The sequence below is a fragment of the Ipomoea nil genome, unplaced genomic scaffold (assembly GCF_001879475.1).
Source record: "Ipomoea nil cultivar Tokyo-kokei standard unplaced genomic scaffold, Asagao_1.1 scaffold0302, whole genome shotgun sequence".
NCBI lineage: Eukaryota > Viridiplantae > Streptophyta > Magnoliopsida > Solanales > Convolvulaceae > Ipomoea > Ipomoea nil.
The window spans coordinates 3,571,042-3,584,165 of record NW_017616730.1 but is presented as its reverse complement, the minus strand read 5'-3'; the positions used below and the strand labels follow the sequence as shown (position 1 = coordinate 3,584,165).

Below are 13,124 nucleotides of genomic sequence, written 5' to 3'. Positions count from 1 at the left end.
TAAACTAAAATTGACTGATAAGATAATTATGTAATCAAATAGGGCAAAGTATTTGAAATTCCTACCAAATCTTGGACTTTTTACGGCAATTTTGCCCTATCAAAAAAGTCAATGATATCATTATTCTGTGTGGCTTAATTTGTGTTTTCCACTGTAACAGGATACCCCAAAGAGAGAGAGATTGGAAGCCATGAAAGTGACCTGAAGCATTATGTCAAACACTTCGCCGGCTTGCTTGCATCCAACCAATGAGGTCTTTGATGATTACATCTAACACGATTTGCTTAGTTTATCACCATAGGATTTTGATTTGCTTGTTCATAGCCTACCCCAGACAAACGTTAAGTTAAACTTCAATTGTACCGCATAAAGTTAAACCTCCACTAGAATAGTAAAGCATATGCTTTTGCTCCTTTAACTTTTACGTCAATCCAAGTTTCAGAATCACTGGGCTCTTCTTTTAATTCTCGTTCTGAATTTCTGCCGCCGTGGCCGGAATTTTTCTCATTGATGCTGGGAAAATGCTTCCACGAAAGATCTATTTCACAGTTTTCCTGTTTCTCTACCTTCTACTGTCTCCTTCTTTTGCTTTATCCTCTTTAAGGAAGAAGAAGAAGCATGAAATCGATGGACCCATTAAAACAATTGTTATTTTGGTGATGGAGAATCGGTCTTTCGATCACGTTCTCGGTTGGCTCCGGGCGTCCCGACCCGATATTGACGGGTTGACGGGTTCTGAATTCAACCACGTCAACGCCTCCGACCCCTCGTCGTCGAAGGTCTTCGTTTCCGACGATGCCGTCTTCATTGACTCCGACCCGGGGCACTCGATTCAAGCAATGCGGGAGCAGATTTTCGGGTCGGATGATACGTCGGCGAACCCGGCGCCGATGAACGGGTTCGTGCAGCAGGCATTGAGTATGGACGTGGAGGGTATGGAGGAGACGGTTATGAAAGGATTCAAACCGGAGCTGGTGCCGGTTTACACCGAGTTAGCGAACGAGTTCGCCGTCTTCGACCGGTGGTTCGCGTCGGTGCCGGCGTCGACTCAGCCCAACCGCTTCTACGTCCACTCCGCTACTTCTCACGGAGCCTCCAGCAATGTGAGGAAAGATCTCATCCATGGATTCCCCCAGAAGACCATCTTCGACTCTTTGGACGAAAACGACCTCGATTTCGGCATATATTACCAAAATATCCCCGCCACTCTCTTCTTCAAATCCCTCAGACAACTCAAGCATATCGTCAAGTTCCATAGCTACGATCTCAAGTTCAAGCGCCATGCGAAAAAGGGGAAGCTTCCGAACTATGTAGTCATAGAACAGCGATACTTCGATGTTAATATCTTCCCTGCAAACGACGATCATCCCTCGCACGATGTGGCGATTGGACAGAAGTTTGTGAAGGAGGTGTATGAAATTCTGAGAGCCAGTCCACAGTGGAAAGAAATGGCATTGTTGATCACTTACGACGAGCACGGCGGGTTCTATGATCACGTGCCGACGCCAGTTTCCGGCGTGCCTAATCCCGATGGGATCATCGGACCGGCGCCGTACTACTTCCAGTTTGATAGGTTGGGCGTGCGCGTGCCAACACTCTTGATTTCTCCATGGATTGACAAGGCCACTGGTGAGTATTTCTTTGCACTTCCAAGACCTAAATTTTGTTATAGATGTCTATATATTTTTTTCTTTGAGTACCAGGAAAACCCGCAACCACTACCTGTGAGGGTGTACACGGGGCAAATATGGTCGTTTGAACCAGTCTAAGTTGCTCATATGATATGACTGGCTCAAACTAAAAAGGTCAATAGGCTGCTGTTATTGTGAGTCAAACTTCTAATTTTGTGGTTACCAAGTCAACTGTTTCACTAATTTGGTTGGTTTTGTCTTATGACAAGGGAAACCTGCAGCCACTACTTTGTGACCATAGCCGGTAAAATGACCACAATGAGGCAAACCAACCTAGGTTGCTCATAGCTGACTGGTTCAAATCAAGAAGGCCAATAGGTTGCTCTCGTTATGAGTCGAACTTGTAACTTTATACTAAATCAATAGTCTGACCAACTTGGTTGGGTTTGCCCGGTCTATATTGTTATGAGTTATTGAATGTGATTACAGTATAGTTCAACTGTTATTGTCCTAAGGATTTAGTTTACATAGGATCTTGTTTTGATTCATCATTGGTGGAGCACAGAAAGTCATTATATTCAAATCAAATGCTATGAGTGAGGTGTTTGTTGCAGACTTGATATATTGGAATCATGGGTTAAAAAAGCTGTTATCTTGTAGTTTAGAAGAATATTGAAGTTTTGGCATGACTGTATAAGGCCATTCATGTAGAGAAGGGAATGGATACTGGACCTCTCAGGGCATGGTTGGAGAAAATGTATGCTGGGGCATTTGAAAGAGGTGTTAGATTGTTAGGACTTAGGAGACTTATTTTGAGTGACAAGAAAGAGGTGTTAGATTGTTAGGACTTAGGAGACTTATTTTGAGTGATGAGCAAAACTTGCCGCCTAACCCAACCACCACAAGGAGGTAAATTAGCCTAAATTGTCTATAGTTAACAAGCTTAAACCAAGAAGCTAGGCCAATAGATCGCTCCCGCTGGAATCAAACTTGTAACCTTGTAGTTACCTAGTCAACAACCTAACTAACTTGGCTAGAGTTGCATTGGAGTACTTATTTATTAATATGAAATAGAAAGGGATAGTGATTAGTGAGAGTATTTCTATGTGGTGGATGCTATAGAAGAGCAAATCTTTTCTCCATTAGATTGAATGATGGATATTTGGCTTTAGATTCCAGTAGAGAATGGGAAGTTCATATTAGCCAGTGTTCATGTGCAAAATGCTTAAGAGCCTTCTACTGCACTGCATGATCACTTAATATTTGCAGGTTTTTCTTGGGCACTGTTCTCTTTCAATTTTATTGGCTCAACAGGGATAAAAGGGTCTCTCAAGGTTTCTTGGTACCAACTATATGTAGGCTCTGTCCTTTGGTCTTGTTGAGTTGTTGCAGACCCTACCATGTGGGAGAAACAGATAAAGCATTTGATATCTTGATCCATAATCAGATAGAAAATCCATTGGAGCCTCACAGATGAGCTCTTGACCCATCATATGTATAGGGTAAATCTCGCATTGTGAGTTTGTGACCCCAGCTAGCAAAGAACCACAAGGAGGTAAATTAACTTAGGTTGCCCATAGCTAATCGGCTCAAATCAAGAAGGCTAATAGGCCACTCTTACTGGAAGTCGAACTCGTAACCTTGTGGTTATCAAGTCAACAACCTCTTCTTTTGTCCATATATATCAATTAGTGTCTCTATTTGTTTGGAAGTTAATTGGCATGTTAGTGACAGTAATCCTGTCGTTGTAAGAGTATGATGAGTAGAGTCTTGTTTATACTTCGCTTGTGTCCATTCGGTTTTGGCTTGCATTTGAATTGATATATCATATGTTTTCTGCAGTGATCCATGAACCTAATGGTCCACAGTCATCTTCACAATTTGAACATTCTTCAATACCAGCAACAGTTAAGCGGCTTTTTAATCTGGAATCAAGCTTCTTGACCAAAAGGGACGCGTGGGCTGGAAGCTTTGACAGCTACTTTCATCTGCGCCAGACTCCCCGTGATGATTGTCCAGGTTTGTTCAAACCCATCCTTCCTTTTATTGATGAAGCAGGATCCATGAATGCTTTGTGACTTGGAATCAATCACCCCCTTACAGAAACACTCCCGGAGGTGACAAAATCATTGAGGCCACGGGGACCTCAAGAAGACGCCAAACTCTCTGAATTCCAACTCGAGCTGATCCAGCTTGCATCTCAGCTTTGTGGCGATCACGTTCTAAATACTTATCCTGACATCGGGAAGGACATGAACGTTGGGGAAGCCAACCGATACGTAGAGGATGCAGTCGAGAGGTTCTTGGAGGCTGGAAGGGCTGCCTTAATAGCCGGAGCAAATGAATCAGCAATTGTCACAATGAGACCAGCTCTGACTAGTCGAACATCAGTGGGACTGGGAACTGCCAGTGCTTAACATCATTCTAGTTTATCCAGTTATTGTACGTACATACCTTCTGCAATGTGGGCACACGTGGTGTTGGAAGTCATCAACTCTCCTCAATGCATGTAAATAGTCGCTCAGAACCATTTCAATTGTCTCTATATTTGTATCCTGCTATATATCTCTATATGTATAAATTATTTTAGATACTGTTCGAATCAAATTGTGATCATTCCTATGTATAATCATTTGAATCTTAGAAGTCAAACATTTGAGATTTTAGTATTATGAAAATTATCTCGGGAATTAAATGTCGTATTTGAGGAAATTACAATTGTAAAGTTCTTAGAATTTTGATGGACTATACGTATTTGAGGAAATTATGATGGCCTTTTCCAATAGCTAGAGAAGGCTACCAATTTGGTCACGGGTGATTGTTGCTAGAAAATGGTGGAAGGTCACCGAAACCTTAGATAATATGTAATTATAGGTCATGTTTAAGGATTTATACTAAATTAAAAGATGTGTTCTGTCTAAACTAAATAATTAAACTGATAGTTAGATTGCACATTAATGGTTATATGCTAAGTAACTTCCACTTAAAACTATTAAACTAAGAAGGTAACAATTCCTGGTAGGCACGTGAGAGGCACGGACGACAAAGATCTCTGTACGGCTACCTTTGAGCCACGTAATCTCCCGCCATTACAGTGCACATCAATGTCCAAAACACCCCTATTCCATTTTCCATAATAGTTGTAGAGCCAAGGACACCATTGTCATTGCATTCCGATAGGCCCTCTTCCGTCAAGTCGGTCCTCAACAACTCCCTTCACCATTTTCCGCCCCCAAATTAATTAAATTCGACTCCGTATACCATCAAAGCCCTCCATTTCTTCAACTGTCGCTTCACTTGCTTCTATTCATTTTCACACTCTGCGACTCTATACTTTCTCTCGCCCTTCCAGAATGCCCCCGCAGACCAGAAGAACTTCCTTCCCCAAAGTGGTGATCGAGCGCGACACGGACTCCGAGGAAAGCTCGTCGGAAGAAGAAGATGTCGAAGACGCCTTGGTAGCGGAATCAGAATCAGAAGAAGAAGAAGAAGTGGAGGAAGTTAAAGTAGAAGGCGTTGAAGAGAAAGGAGAAGACGTCTCGTCGTTGAAGAAGAAAGGGAAACAGCCGATCACTATTAGTCTTAAGAAAGTCTGTAAGGTTAGGCTTTTATTTCCCAAAATTTGATCGTTTTCCGGCACTTTAGTTTAGATGCTTGTTGCTTAGCGTGGAAATGTACTGGTTTGGCTTTATTTATTATGAATTTTTTTACAGGTGTGTAAGAGAACTGGCCATGAAGCAGGGTTCAAGGGAGCAACCTACATTGACTGCCCAATGAAGCCATGTTTTCTCTGCAAAATGCCTGGTATTTCTAATTATTTTTTGCTTATATGTTTTCATTTAGTTATGGATAGTTGCGAATTCCGTTTTTGGATTTTAGCAGGAATCCAAAGTTTTTGCAGATTAAGTGTGTAATGCCCCACCAAATTTGTATTATAACAGTATTTGTCATTTTAGCTCATATCATATATATCTTTAATGAAGAAGATTAAAAAAAAAAAAAGGAATTGAATGGGAATGCATGACTGCAGTTTATCTTTGGCACTTGACCTTCAAGAACAAAGGAAAGAAATTTACATCTTTGACTGATGCACTGATGCCTGTGAATTAATGAAGCTACTTGGTTCCTTGTGATATGTTAACTGTAGTGGCGTCTTTCATTTTGATATAGTTAGTCCAATTGTTCTTTGATTGCTGTAGTTCAGTTCATCAAAGTCATTTGATTCGGAGAAAATATTCTCTTTTGAAATTCTGGTTGAAGGGCATACAACAATGTTTTGTCCACATCGAGTGGCAACGGAATTCGGTGTCGTGCCAGCACCACGTAAAAACACGCAAAATCCTTTGGAATATTTTTTCCAGCGCCAGCTTCAACCCCGCATTCATCCTGTAAGCTTTCTCTTACTTTGCTTGAAAAACGATAGTTGTTAGGTTGGAAATATAGTGCGAACACATAAATAGACATGTTACCTATATATCATACTTAATAGTTGTATGTCATGTGACTGAAATTTTCAGAGGATCATTATCACCAACTAGTCTTAGACACTCTTTTTGTTTATTCTAGACAACATCCTGTTATTATTTGATGAGTGTGAAATTTATATTTTCACGTATGTTACAGATCAAGCCAGCATTTGTGATCCCAGATCAAGTGCATTGTGCTGTTGTTAGATATCACAGTAGACGAGTTACATGCTTGGAGTTCCACCCTACTAACAGCAATATTCTTTTATCTGGTGATAAGGTACATGTTTGCATTTTCTTCTATTCATATGCCAAGTAGTTGCTGTCTGCAACGGAATATGTGTTTGCTGACGGTATTCATCTTGTTTTGTGTTAAAGAAAGGACAACTTGGAGTATGGGATTTTGTGAAAGTACATGAGAAGACAGTTTATGGAAATATACATGGTTGCATACTTAATAATATGAAGTGAGCACCTACTTGTTTGGTTCCTCATAATCATATACATGTGTTGGGTATGTTTCTCTTTCAACTTTCCTGAATGAAATAAATGGATGCTCTATAGGTTCAGTCCGACAAATGATGGATCAATATATGGTGCATCTTCAGATGGAACAGTTAGTTGCACTGATCTAGAGACTGGAATTTCATTGTCATTGATGAACCTTAATCCTAATGGGTGGCAGGTGATTTTTCTAAAGCAAAAACCTTTTTGAAGGTTTATTAAATAGTTATTTCTATATCTGGGCTAGCGTTCTGCATGATATTTTGGTTGATGTCTGATTCTCTCAGTTATGCTTTACACCAAGTCATGAATCTTTAATACTTCATATTGTTTTCTTCTCATTACATAACTTTGGAGATTAGTCTAATAGTGCACTAAGTGCTCATATCATTTGATTAGTATAGAGCTATCATAACACATTGGATCGAATCTGTTCTCTGAAGACATAAATGACCATCCTCTGTTTGCTTTAGCGATTTCTTTTACATGTGAAGTTTCTTACTGTGTTTAATTATCAACATCTTTTATCTTTTACCATATTTTTTGAATCTTTGATACAAATGCTTACTGATTTTTCTCAAGAACTAGGTAAGTGACAGCTAAACACAATGGAATTTTAACTGTTTAATTTGCATGTAATCTTATTTTATTTTTATTTTATTTTTTTCCGGTTCCATGGGACAATTGCTATGGATAGGGGAGTGTGAAGGATAACCTAGTGCATGCATGTATTACATTAATTAGTTGATCCTGTAAAATGAACCCATGCAAATCCAAATACAAACTATGTTTTGTTTTCCTGTAGGGACCAAGCACTTGGAGGATGCTTTATGGGTTGGATGTAAATCCAGAAAGAAGTGTTGTTCTCATTGCAGATAATTTCGGATACCTCTATATGTATGTATGCTTTGAGTTTGACTCTGATGCAAAAGCTTATTGGTAATCCTGATATTACTTACCTACATTGAACGGGCTAATTTACATTAATTTCTGCAGGATTGACATGCGAAGCAATGAAGTAATTGGTGAACCACTTTTGATTCACAAGAAGGGTAGTAAAGTTGTTGGTCTGCACTGCAATCCTTTTCAACCAGATATACTGTTGAGTTGTGGAAATGATCACTTTGTAAGTTCCATTATTTCTTACTCATTCTGTATGATATTTACTATTGTTTGTTGGCTAATTTGACTCTTTTATCTTCTATTCCCTGCTATTGATGTTTAAAAAGTAAGATAAAGCGGCAAAATCCTTGTTGGAGAGTGGTTACTTATCACTTTGTTTCTGTTATTAAATTTTGGTTATTGACTCTCTACTTATGGCAAAAAAGATCTAATGACTTGGCATTATAGGCACGTATTTGGGATATGCGTCAGTTGAAAGCTGGATCTTCTCTTTGCAACCTTCCACACAAGCGTGTTGTTAACTCCGCATATTTTTCCCCACAAAGTGGGAGCAAAATACTTACTACTTCACAGGATAATCGAATCCGTGTGTGGGATTCAATATTTGGGAACCTTGATACTCCAAGCAGGGAAATTGTTCACAGTCATGATTTCAATCGACATCTTACTGCTTTCCGAGCAGAGTGGGACCCAAAAGTAAGCGATTCACATTGCAATTTAACAAATATTATATTTTATTCATGTCCATAGGGACATGGACAAGTTAAACAACTAGTCTGACAGTAGAGTGTACTCTATGCAGGATCCTTCAGAGTCCCTTGTTGTCGTTGGCCGTTACATAAGTGAAAACTATAATGGAACTGCCTTGCATCCTATTGATTTTATAGATATCACCACAGGCCAGTTAGTTGCTGAAGTGATGGATCCTAACATAACAACTATCAGTCCTGTGAATAAGTTGCATCCACGTGACGATATTCTAGCATCGGGTAGTTCAAGGTCTGAATAAAATAATATCTTTAACACTTCATATGCCATCCAATCTAAATTTGTTGCTTTAACGTTGTTCTACCTAATTTCTGTTGGAATCGAACTACCATTATATTTAGGATATTGATCCCTGTAATTTTTGCTTGATAGTTGATGCTATATGAAATTGTGGGTGTATTTGTGTATCAGGTCTCTTTTCATTTGGAGGCCTGCGGGGGAATCTGAGCCTGGACAGCAAAGAGCGGAGGAGAAAATTGTAGTTTGTGGAAAAGCTGCTGATGCAAAGCGGAAGAAATTTGGTGCTGACAGTGACGATGAATCTGATGGCGACATGTTCCCCAGCAATGGTAAGAACATTAAGAACAAGAAAGTTGCTTTAAAATCTACTAAATACAGTATCAAGAAGAAGCGTTGATCTTCAGCACCAATGAATGAATGATCTCCCAAAATGCAAACTACATTTAACTTGTGCAGTTATCTGTATAGTTTTCTTATCCTCCTGGATATTTTCCTTTTGGTACTGTGGGTCACCTTGATCATCTTTTGCTTAGCTGTAGACTTTTGTAGTATGCAAGCTGACCCATACTGATCAGTGATGGCTAATTTAATATTAATACTGATTTTGGATTAATGATTTGGGAGATGATTAGATGAATGATGTTTTTGCTAATTTAGTCACTAGAACAAAGATACAGCCATGGAGGTGGCTACCATGGGATTAGTTTTTCTTCTCTCATGGCGGCGATCCAGTATGTTATTGAATCCAGTGTGTTGTATCTTGTGGTGAAACCGAGGCGGTCGGCTTTTTCTCGAGTTCCCAGCATTTTCACCGGGCATCTGAACAGGGCATCCAGGAATCCCCAATTAGCCAAATCCTCCATCTCCGTTTCCACGAGCCCTTCCTCTCTCACAATATCTTTCCACACTTGGCCTTGCTCCGCCATGGCCCTGGAAAACGTGAAATCCGGCGAGAAGGGGTTTTCCGGCACTGTTACTCCCAATTCCAGTCCTATTGCCGGCCATATCTCCTTCCACGTGAAGCTTGAGCCGTTGATTGCGTTCAACGCCTGGCCGGTGGTGGAATATATTGCGTCGTTACTGGCTGCCCAGATGTGTTGCCCCGCCACCAGCCGGGCGTCCGATCCGTCCACCCCCATCTCCTCCCAGCATTGCTTTTCTCCCCCAAATACAAAAGGGAGATTCAGGCGTTTACAGATGCTTCCGTACACGCAGAGACTCCCCATGAAGTTGTACAGCGTGCTGTGGGAGCTCCCCATGATTAAACCGGGACGGTGAATCGACCAGGCCACCTTCCCCGCCAATCTCTCCTTGACCAAATCCTCCAGGACATAGTAAAAGTTGTGCCCGGTCTCCACCCTAGGGCAACACTCGTCGTACAACCGCATTCCTTGATGATCTCTCTCCTCCTCCGCCGCCGGCGGTGGCGGCCCCGTCAGCGAAATGTAATGCTTCGTCCCCGTCTGGAGAGAAACGTGCTTCAGCGCCGCCGCCGAGCGGGGGATCACGACGTCAAGCGCATTCGCCATCATCTCCCTGTTCTGCTCGTAACATTCAGGGCTGTCCAGGGGGAAACCGCTCGCCCAGGTCACCCAGAACACATGACTCACATCTTCCAGCAAACACAGCTTCTGCCGGCTCTCCGCCGCGTCGAGAAGATCACACGAAATGAAATGGAAATTTGGATGTTGAATAGGGTTCTTCCCAGGCCTCCGAGCAACACCGTACACCTTCCATGCAGATCTCATCAGAAGCTGCCTGGCAATCTCCTTCCCAACCAGCCCCGTCACTCCAAAGATCACTGCAACATATCTACAGGTCAGATTTTCTTCAAATATACACTCAGATTCTTTGACTGACATAGTTTTGTAGCTTGGCTCTATGCATATCCCCATCCCCTCCCCCTTATCAACAACAAAGTTTATACTCTCTGATCTTATTTCTGTCTTAATATCTTCTAAACCTCCTTTAAGTAAGCTAGGTTTAACACCTAATCTCCCTGTTTCTGGGAAACACTTCTAGAATGAGTAGAAACTTGGGCACTAAGTCTAGCTTAAATAATGGATAGGAGAGAACAAAATCCATACTGTATCACGTTACTCATTGTTAATTACACAATATATTCTCAGCCTGATGATGAATGTGTATATCGTGGATGGGGCATTTGGTAATAATAAGGGAATAATAATAAGTTATATCAACCAGCTTGGTGTGAGTGGCCGTGCACTCTCATCTCTTAAGAAAAGTCGGGAGTTCGAACCCTCTTTTTGTCTCTTATGGAAAAACCAATATGGTCAGCACTTTGCCTCGGCTTGACCTGGTGCAAATAACGATTAATCCGAGTATGGTACGGGCTTAAAGGTATATCATACAATTAGGACTTGCTCAGGACACATCACGGCCTGAACAAAAAATAATAAGTTAGATCCCACACCCACTTGGAGATGGGCAACCAAATGTGCCTCGTGATTGGGTAGAATGAGGGAGCAGATTGTGACCACCAGCCGTTACCTTGTTGGCATCTTTGTTGCAAGGAACTATAGAGCAGTGGTTTTTCTTGAATTGTTTAATGTTGGGTCAACACAACTGTTTCTGTGACCTCAAGTTTAGGGGTAGTAGCATATAATATGGAACAATATCTTATAGTATATAGGCCATGATCATAGGGACAGGCTGACACCCACGTTTGCAAAGCCTTTGTTTTTTTCTTAGCTTCCTGCTGGTTAGGTTTACCTTTGAATGCTGTGCACTTGTGCAGTGTGTTCAATTCTCGGAATTCAATGTTGTTTGCACTAAGATTTCGTGTTTCCCAAGTTTCATTTGGCACTGAGATTGGGTCGAGGTCGAATACTAGACTGCATATATCTCGTTCATCAATAATGTTTTGATTTGAGGTTTAACTTATGTTGTTGCTAGTATTGTTGTTGCTAGTATTTTCTGTTGTATTAGTTTTGCACCACAAATTATACCTTCAGATTGCATGCCATATTACACCCGGATTGACCAAATGAATCACTACTAGAAATTTGTGAATTTTCATTCAACCTTTTTGTTCATTTTTACAATGGACAGAAATTTTTGACTCAGTTATATTGTTTACACCGTAGTTGTTGGACATTGGTCCTGTTTGATAACATAATTAGCTTATCAGTCAATTTTAGTTTATTTGACTATTATTAGGTGTTTGACTTGGTTAAACAATCAATATAAGTGTTTGTTTATTAGTTTTTTGTAACAGCTTATTGTTCTAAAATTCAAAAATTCAAAAAGTTGTCAAAGCAGTTTTTCGATCAACTTTTTTAAAAAGTCATTTTGCATGTAATCAGTTATTCGCTAACAGTTAATTTACAAAACATCTTTCTACAACCAGCTAATACTATTAATTAGTCAAACCCACTAATTCAATTAGCTAACAACTATTTACTAAACATCCACATTATTTTTCTTTGGAAATCATCATATTTCATCCATTTTCGGGTGGATGAATATTTAAGTTATTTATTTATTTTTAATGAAGAGGCTGTTCTAGCTTATTTGCGAACCACTTGAACATAATACTTTATTTTAAGGGGAGTTGAAGAAGAATATTTTTTTTCTACTCCAACCAGAGTTATTGACAATAATTAAGTAATTAAATACTTTATGAGAGTCATCTCTCTGGCAGTATACTTAAAGGCGCCAGATTGTTTCCTTGATTCTTAATTAATCTGAACCACTTGATTCATGTGGGTTGTGCAAATGTTACCATTCACGTCAATTATTTATTTATTTTGCTCACCTTTAGTTGAATCTTATGTATATGGTGTACCATGGTCTATATTGTAATATAGATTACTGACATATATGTTTATTACTCAAAAGTGAGTACTAGGTAAATTCATCTTTTAGTGTATTACTTAAAATTGAATTTATTGTTCAATAAAAATAAAAATGAATATATATCTTTATTCACCTTACAAAATGAGCAATGCCCCACACTATGGCAAATTATGATGTGAGCACGTGCTCACCATACACATGGTGCGCACGAATCTATATCTATAATTTTTATATTATAGATCCATAATTTCTAGAATCTCGGTGAGCTAAAATTTATATTTTAGATTCTAATTGTTGAACCATGTTTTCACAAATCAGTGCAGTATAGAAATTATAAATCTACTGTATTTAAATTGTGGATCCTACGGTTTTAGAAATTATGAATATAAAGTATAAATTTTAGCTCACCGATAGTCTAGAAATTATGAATCTACAGTATAGAAATTATGAATCTACTATATAAAAATTATGAATATAGATTCGTGCGCACCATGTAAAGTGGGCACGTGCTCACAGCATAACGATTAATACACTATAACTTGCCTTTTTAGTTTATATTGCTTATTAATTGTACCGTGATCGGCCCAAGATTTTTGAGTTGGGAAGTTTTATTATTATTATTATTATTATTATTATTATTATTATTATTTTATAATAATACAAGGTTGATTAATAAATTATATTTAAGCGTTACTGACGAACCCACGAGGCCAATTGCCTTCAGCATCGTGGCATGGTTGCACAAGTTTAAACTACAATAATTTGCATATAACTGTATAATAATATACTTAAT

At 39.4% G+C, this 13,124-nt stretch overlaps 3 protein-coding genes across 4 annotated transcripts; 2 read left to right on the top strand and 1 right to left on the bottom strand.

Moving 5' to 3' along the window:
• The first annotated feature begins 235 nt into the window (after nt 1-235).
• On the top strand, nt 236-4,294 carry LOC109163520 (non-specific phospholipase C1). Its single transcript, XM_019312270.1, has 3 exons — nt 236-1,629; nt 3,474-3,650; nt 3,735-4,294. Exons 1-3 carry the CDS (start codon nt 522-524, stop codon nt 4,046-4,048), a joined length of 1,599 nt encoding a protein of 532 aa, XP_019167815.1. The 5' UTR covers nt 236-521; the 3' UTR covers nt 4,049-4,294.
• Nucleotides 4,295-4,895: 601 nt separating this feature from the next.
• On the top strand, nt 4,896-9,125 carry LOC109163509 (protein DAMAGED DNA-BINDING 2). Of its 2 annotated transcripts, none has more exons than XM_019312261.1 (11): nt 4,896-5,230; nt 5,345-5,435; nt 5,892-6,019; nt 6,255-6,377; nt 6,476-6,564; nt 6,662-6,782; nt 7,407-7,498; nt 7,598-7,727; nt 7,952-8,200; nt 8,307-8,503; nt 8,684-9,125. In XM_019312261.1, the coding sequence occupies exons 1-11, from the start codon at nt 4,985-4,987 to the stop codon at nt 8,907-8,909; spliced, it is 1,692 nt and encodes a 563-aa protein (XP_019167806.1). In that variant the 5' UTR covers nt 4,896-4,984; the 3' UTR covers nt 8,910-9,125. The 2 variants fall into 2 exon arrangements, with proteins under 2 accessions (XP_019167806.1, XP_019167810.1); XM_019312265.1 differs by having other exon boundaries at nt 4,900-5,230; nt 5,836-6,019.
• LOC109163523 (3-oxo-Delta(4,5)-steroid 5-beta-reductase) lies at nt 9,115-10,685 on the bottom strand. Its single transcript, XM_019312274.1, has one exon. It carries the CDS (start codon nt 10,405-10,407, stop codon nt 9,202-9,204), a length of 1,206 nt encoding a protein of 401 aa, XP_019167819.1. The 5' UTR covers nt 10,408-10,685; the 3' UTR covers nt 9,115-9,201.
• Between the last annotated feature and the right edge of the window lie 2,439 nt (nt 10,686-13,124).

Excerpts from the sequence above, each read along its gene's own strand:
- LOC109163520 (XM_019312270.1), top strand. The coding sequence starts at position 522 with ATGCTTCCACGAAAGATCTATTTCACAGTTTTCCTGTTTCTCTACCTT. Across the intron at positions 1,630-3,473 it reads ATGGATTGACAAGGCCACTG|TGATCCATGAACCTAATGGT; the intron begins GTGAGTATTTCT and ends TGTTTTCTGCAG. Across the intron at positions 3,651-3,734 it reads TCCCCGTGATGATTGTCCAG|AAACACTCCCGGAGGTGACA; the intron begins GTTTGTTCAAAC and ends ACCCCCTTACAG.
- LOC109163523 (XM_019312274.1), bottom strand. The coding sequence starts at position 10,407 with ATGGGGATATGCATAGAGCCAAGCTACAAAACTATGTCAGTCAAAGAA.
- LOC109163509 (XM_019312261.1), top strand. The coding sequence starts at position 4,985 with ATGCCCCCGCAGACCAGAAGAACTTCCTTCCCCAAAGTGGTGATCGAG. Across the intron at positions 6,020-6,254 it reads TTCAACCCCGCATTCATCCT|ATCAAGCCAGCATTTGTGAT; the intron begins GTAAGCTTTCTC and ends CGTATGTTACAG. Across the intron at positions 6,378-6,475 it reads TTCTTTTATCTGGTGATAAG|AAAGGACAACTTGGAGTATG; the intron begins GTACATGTTTGC and ends TTTGTGTTAAAG.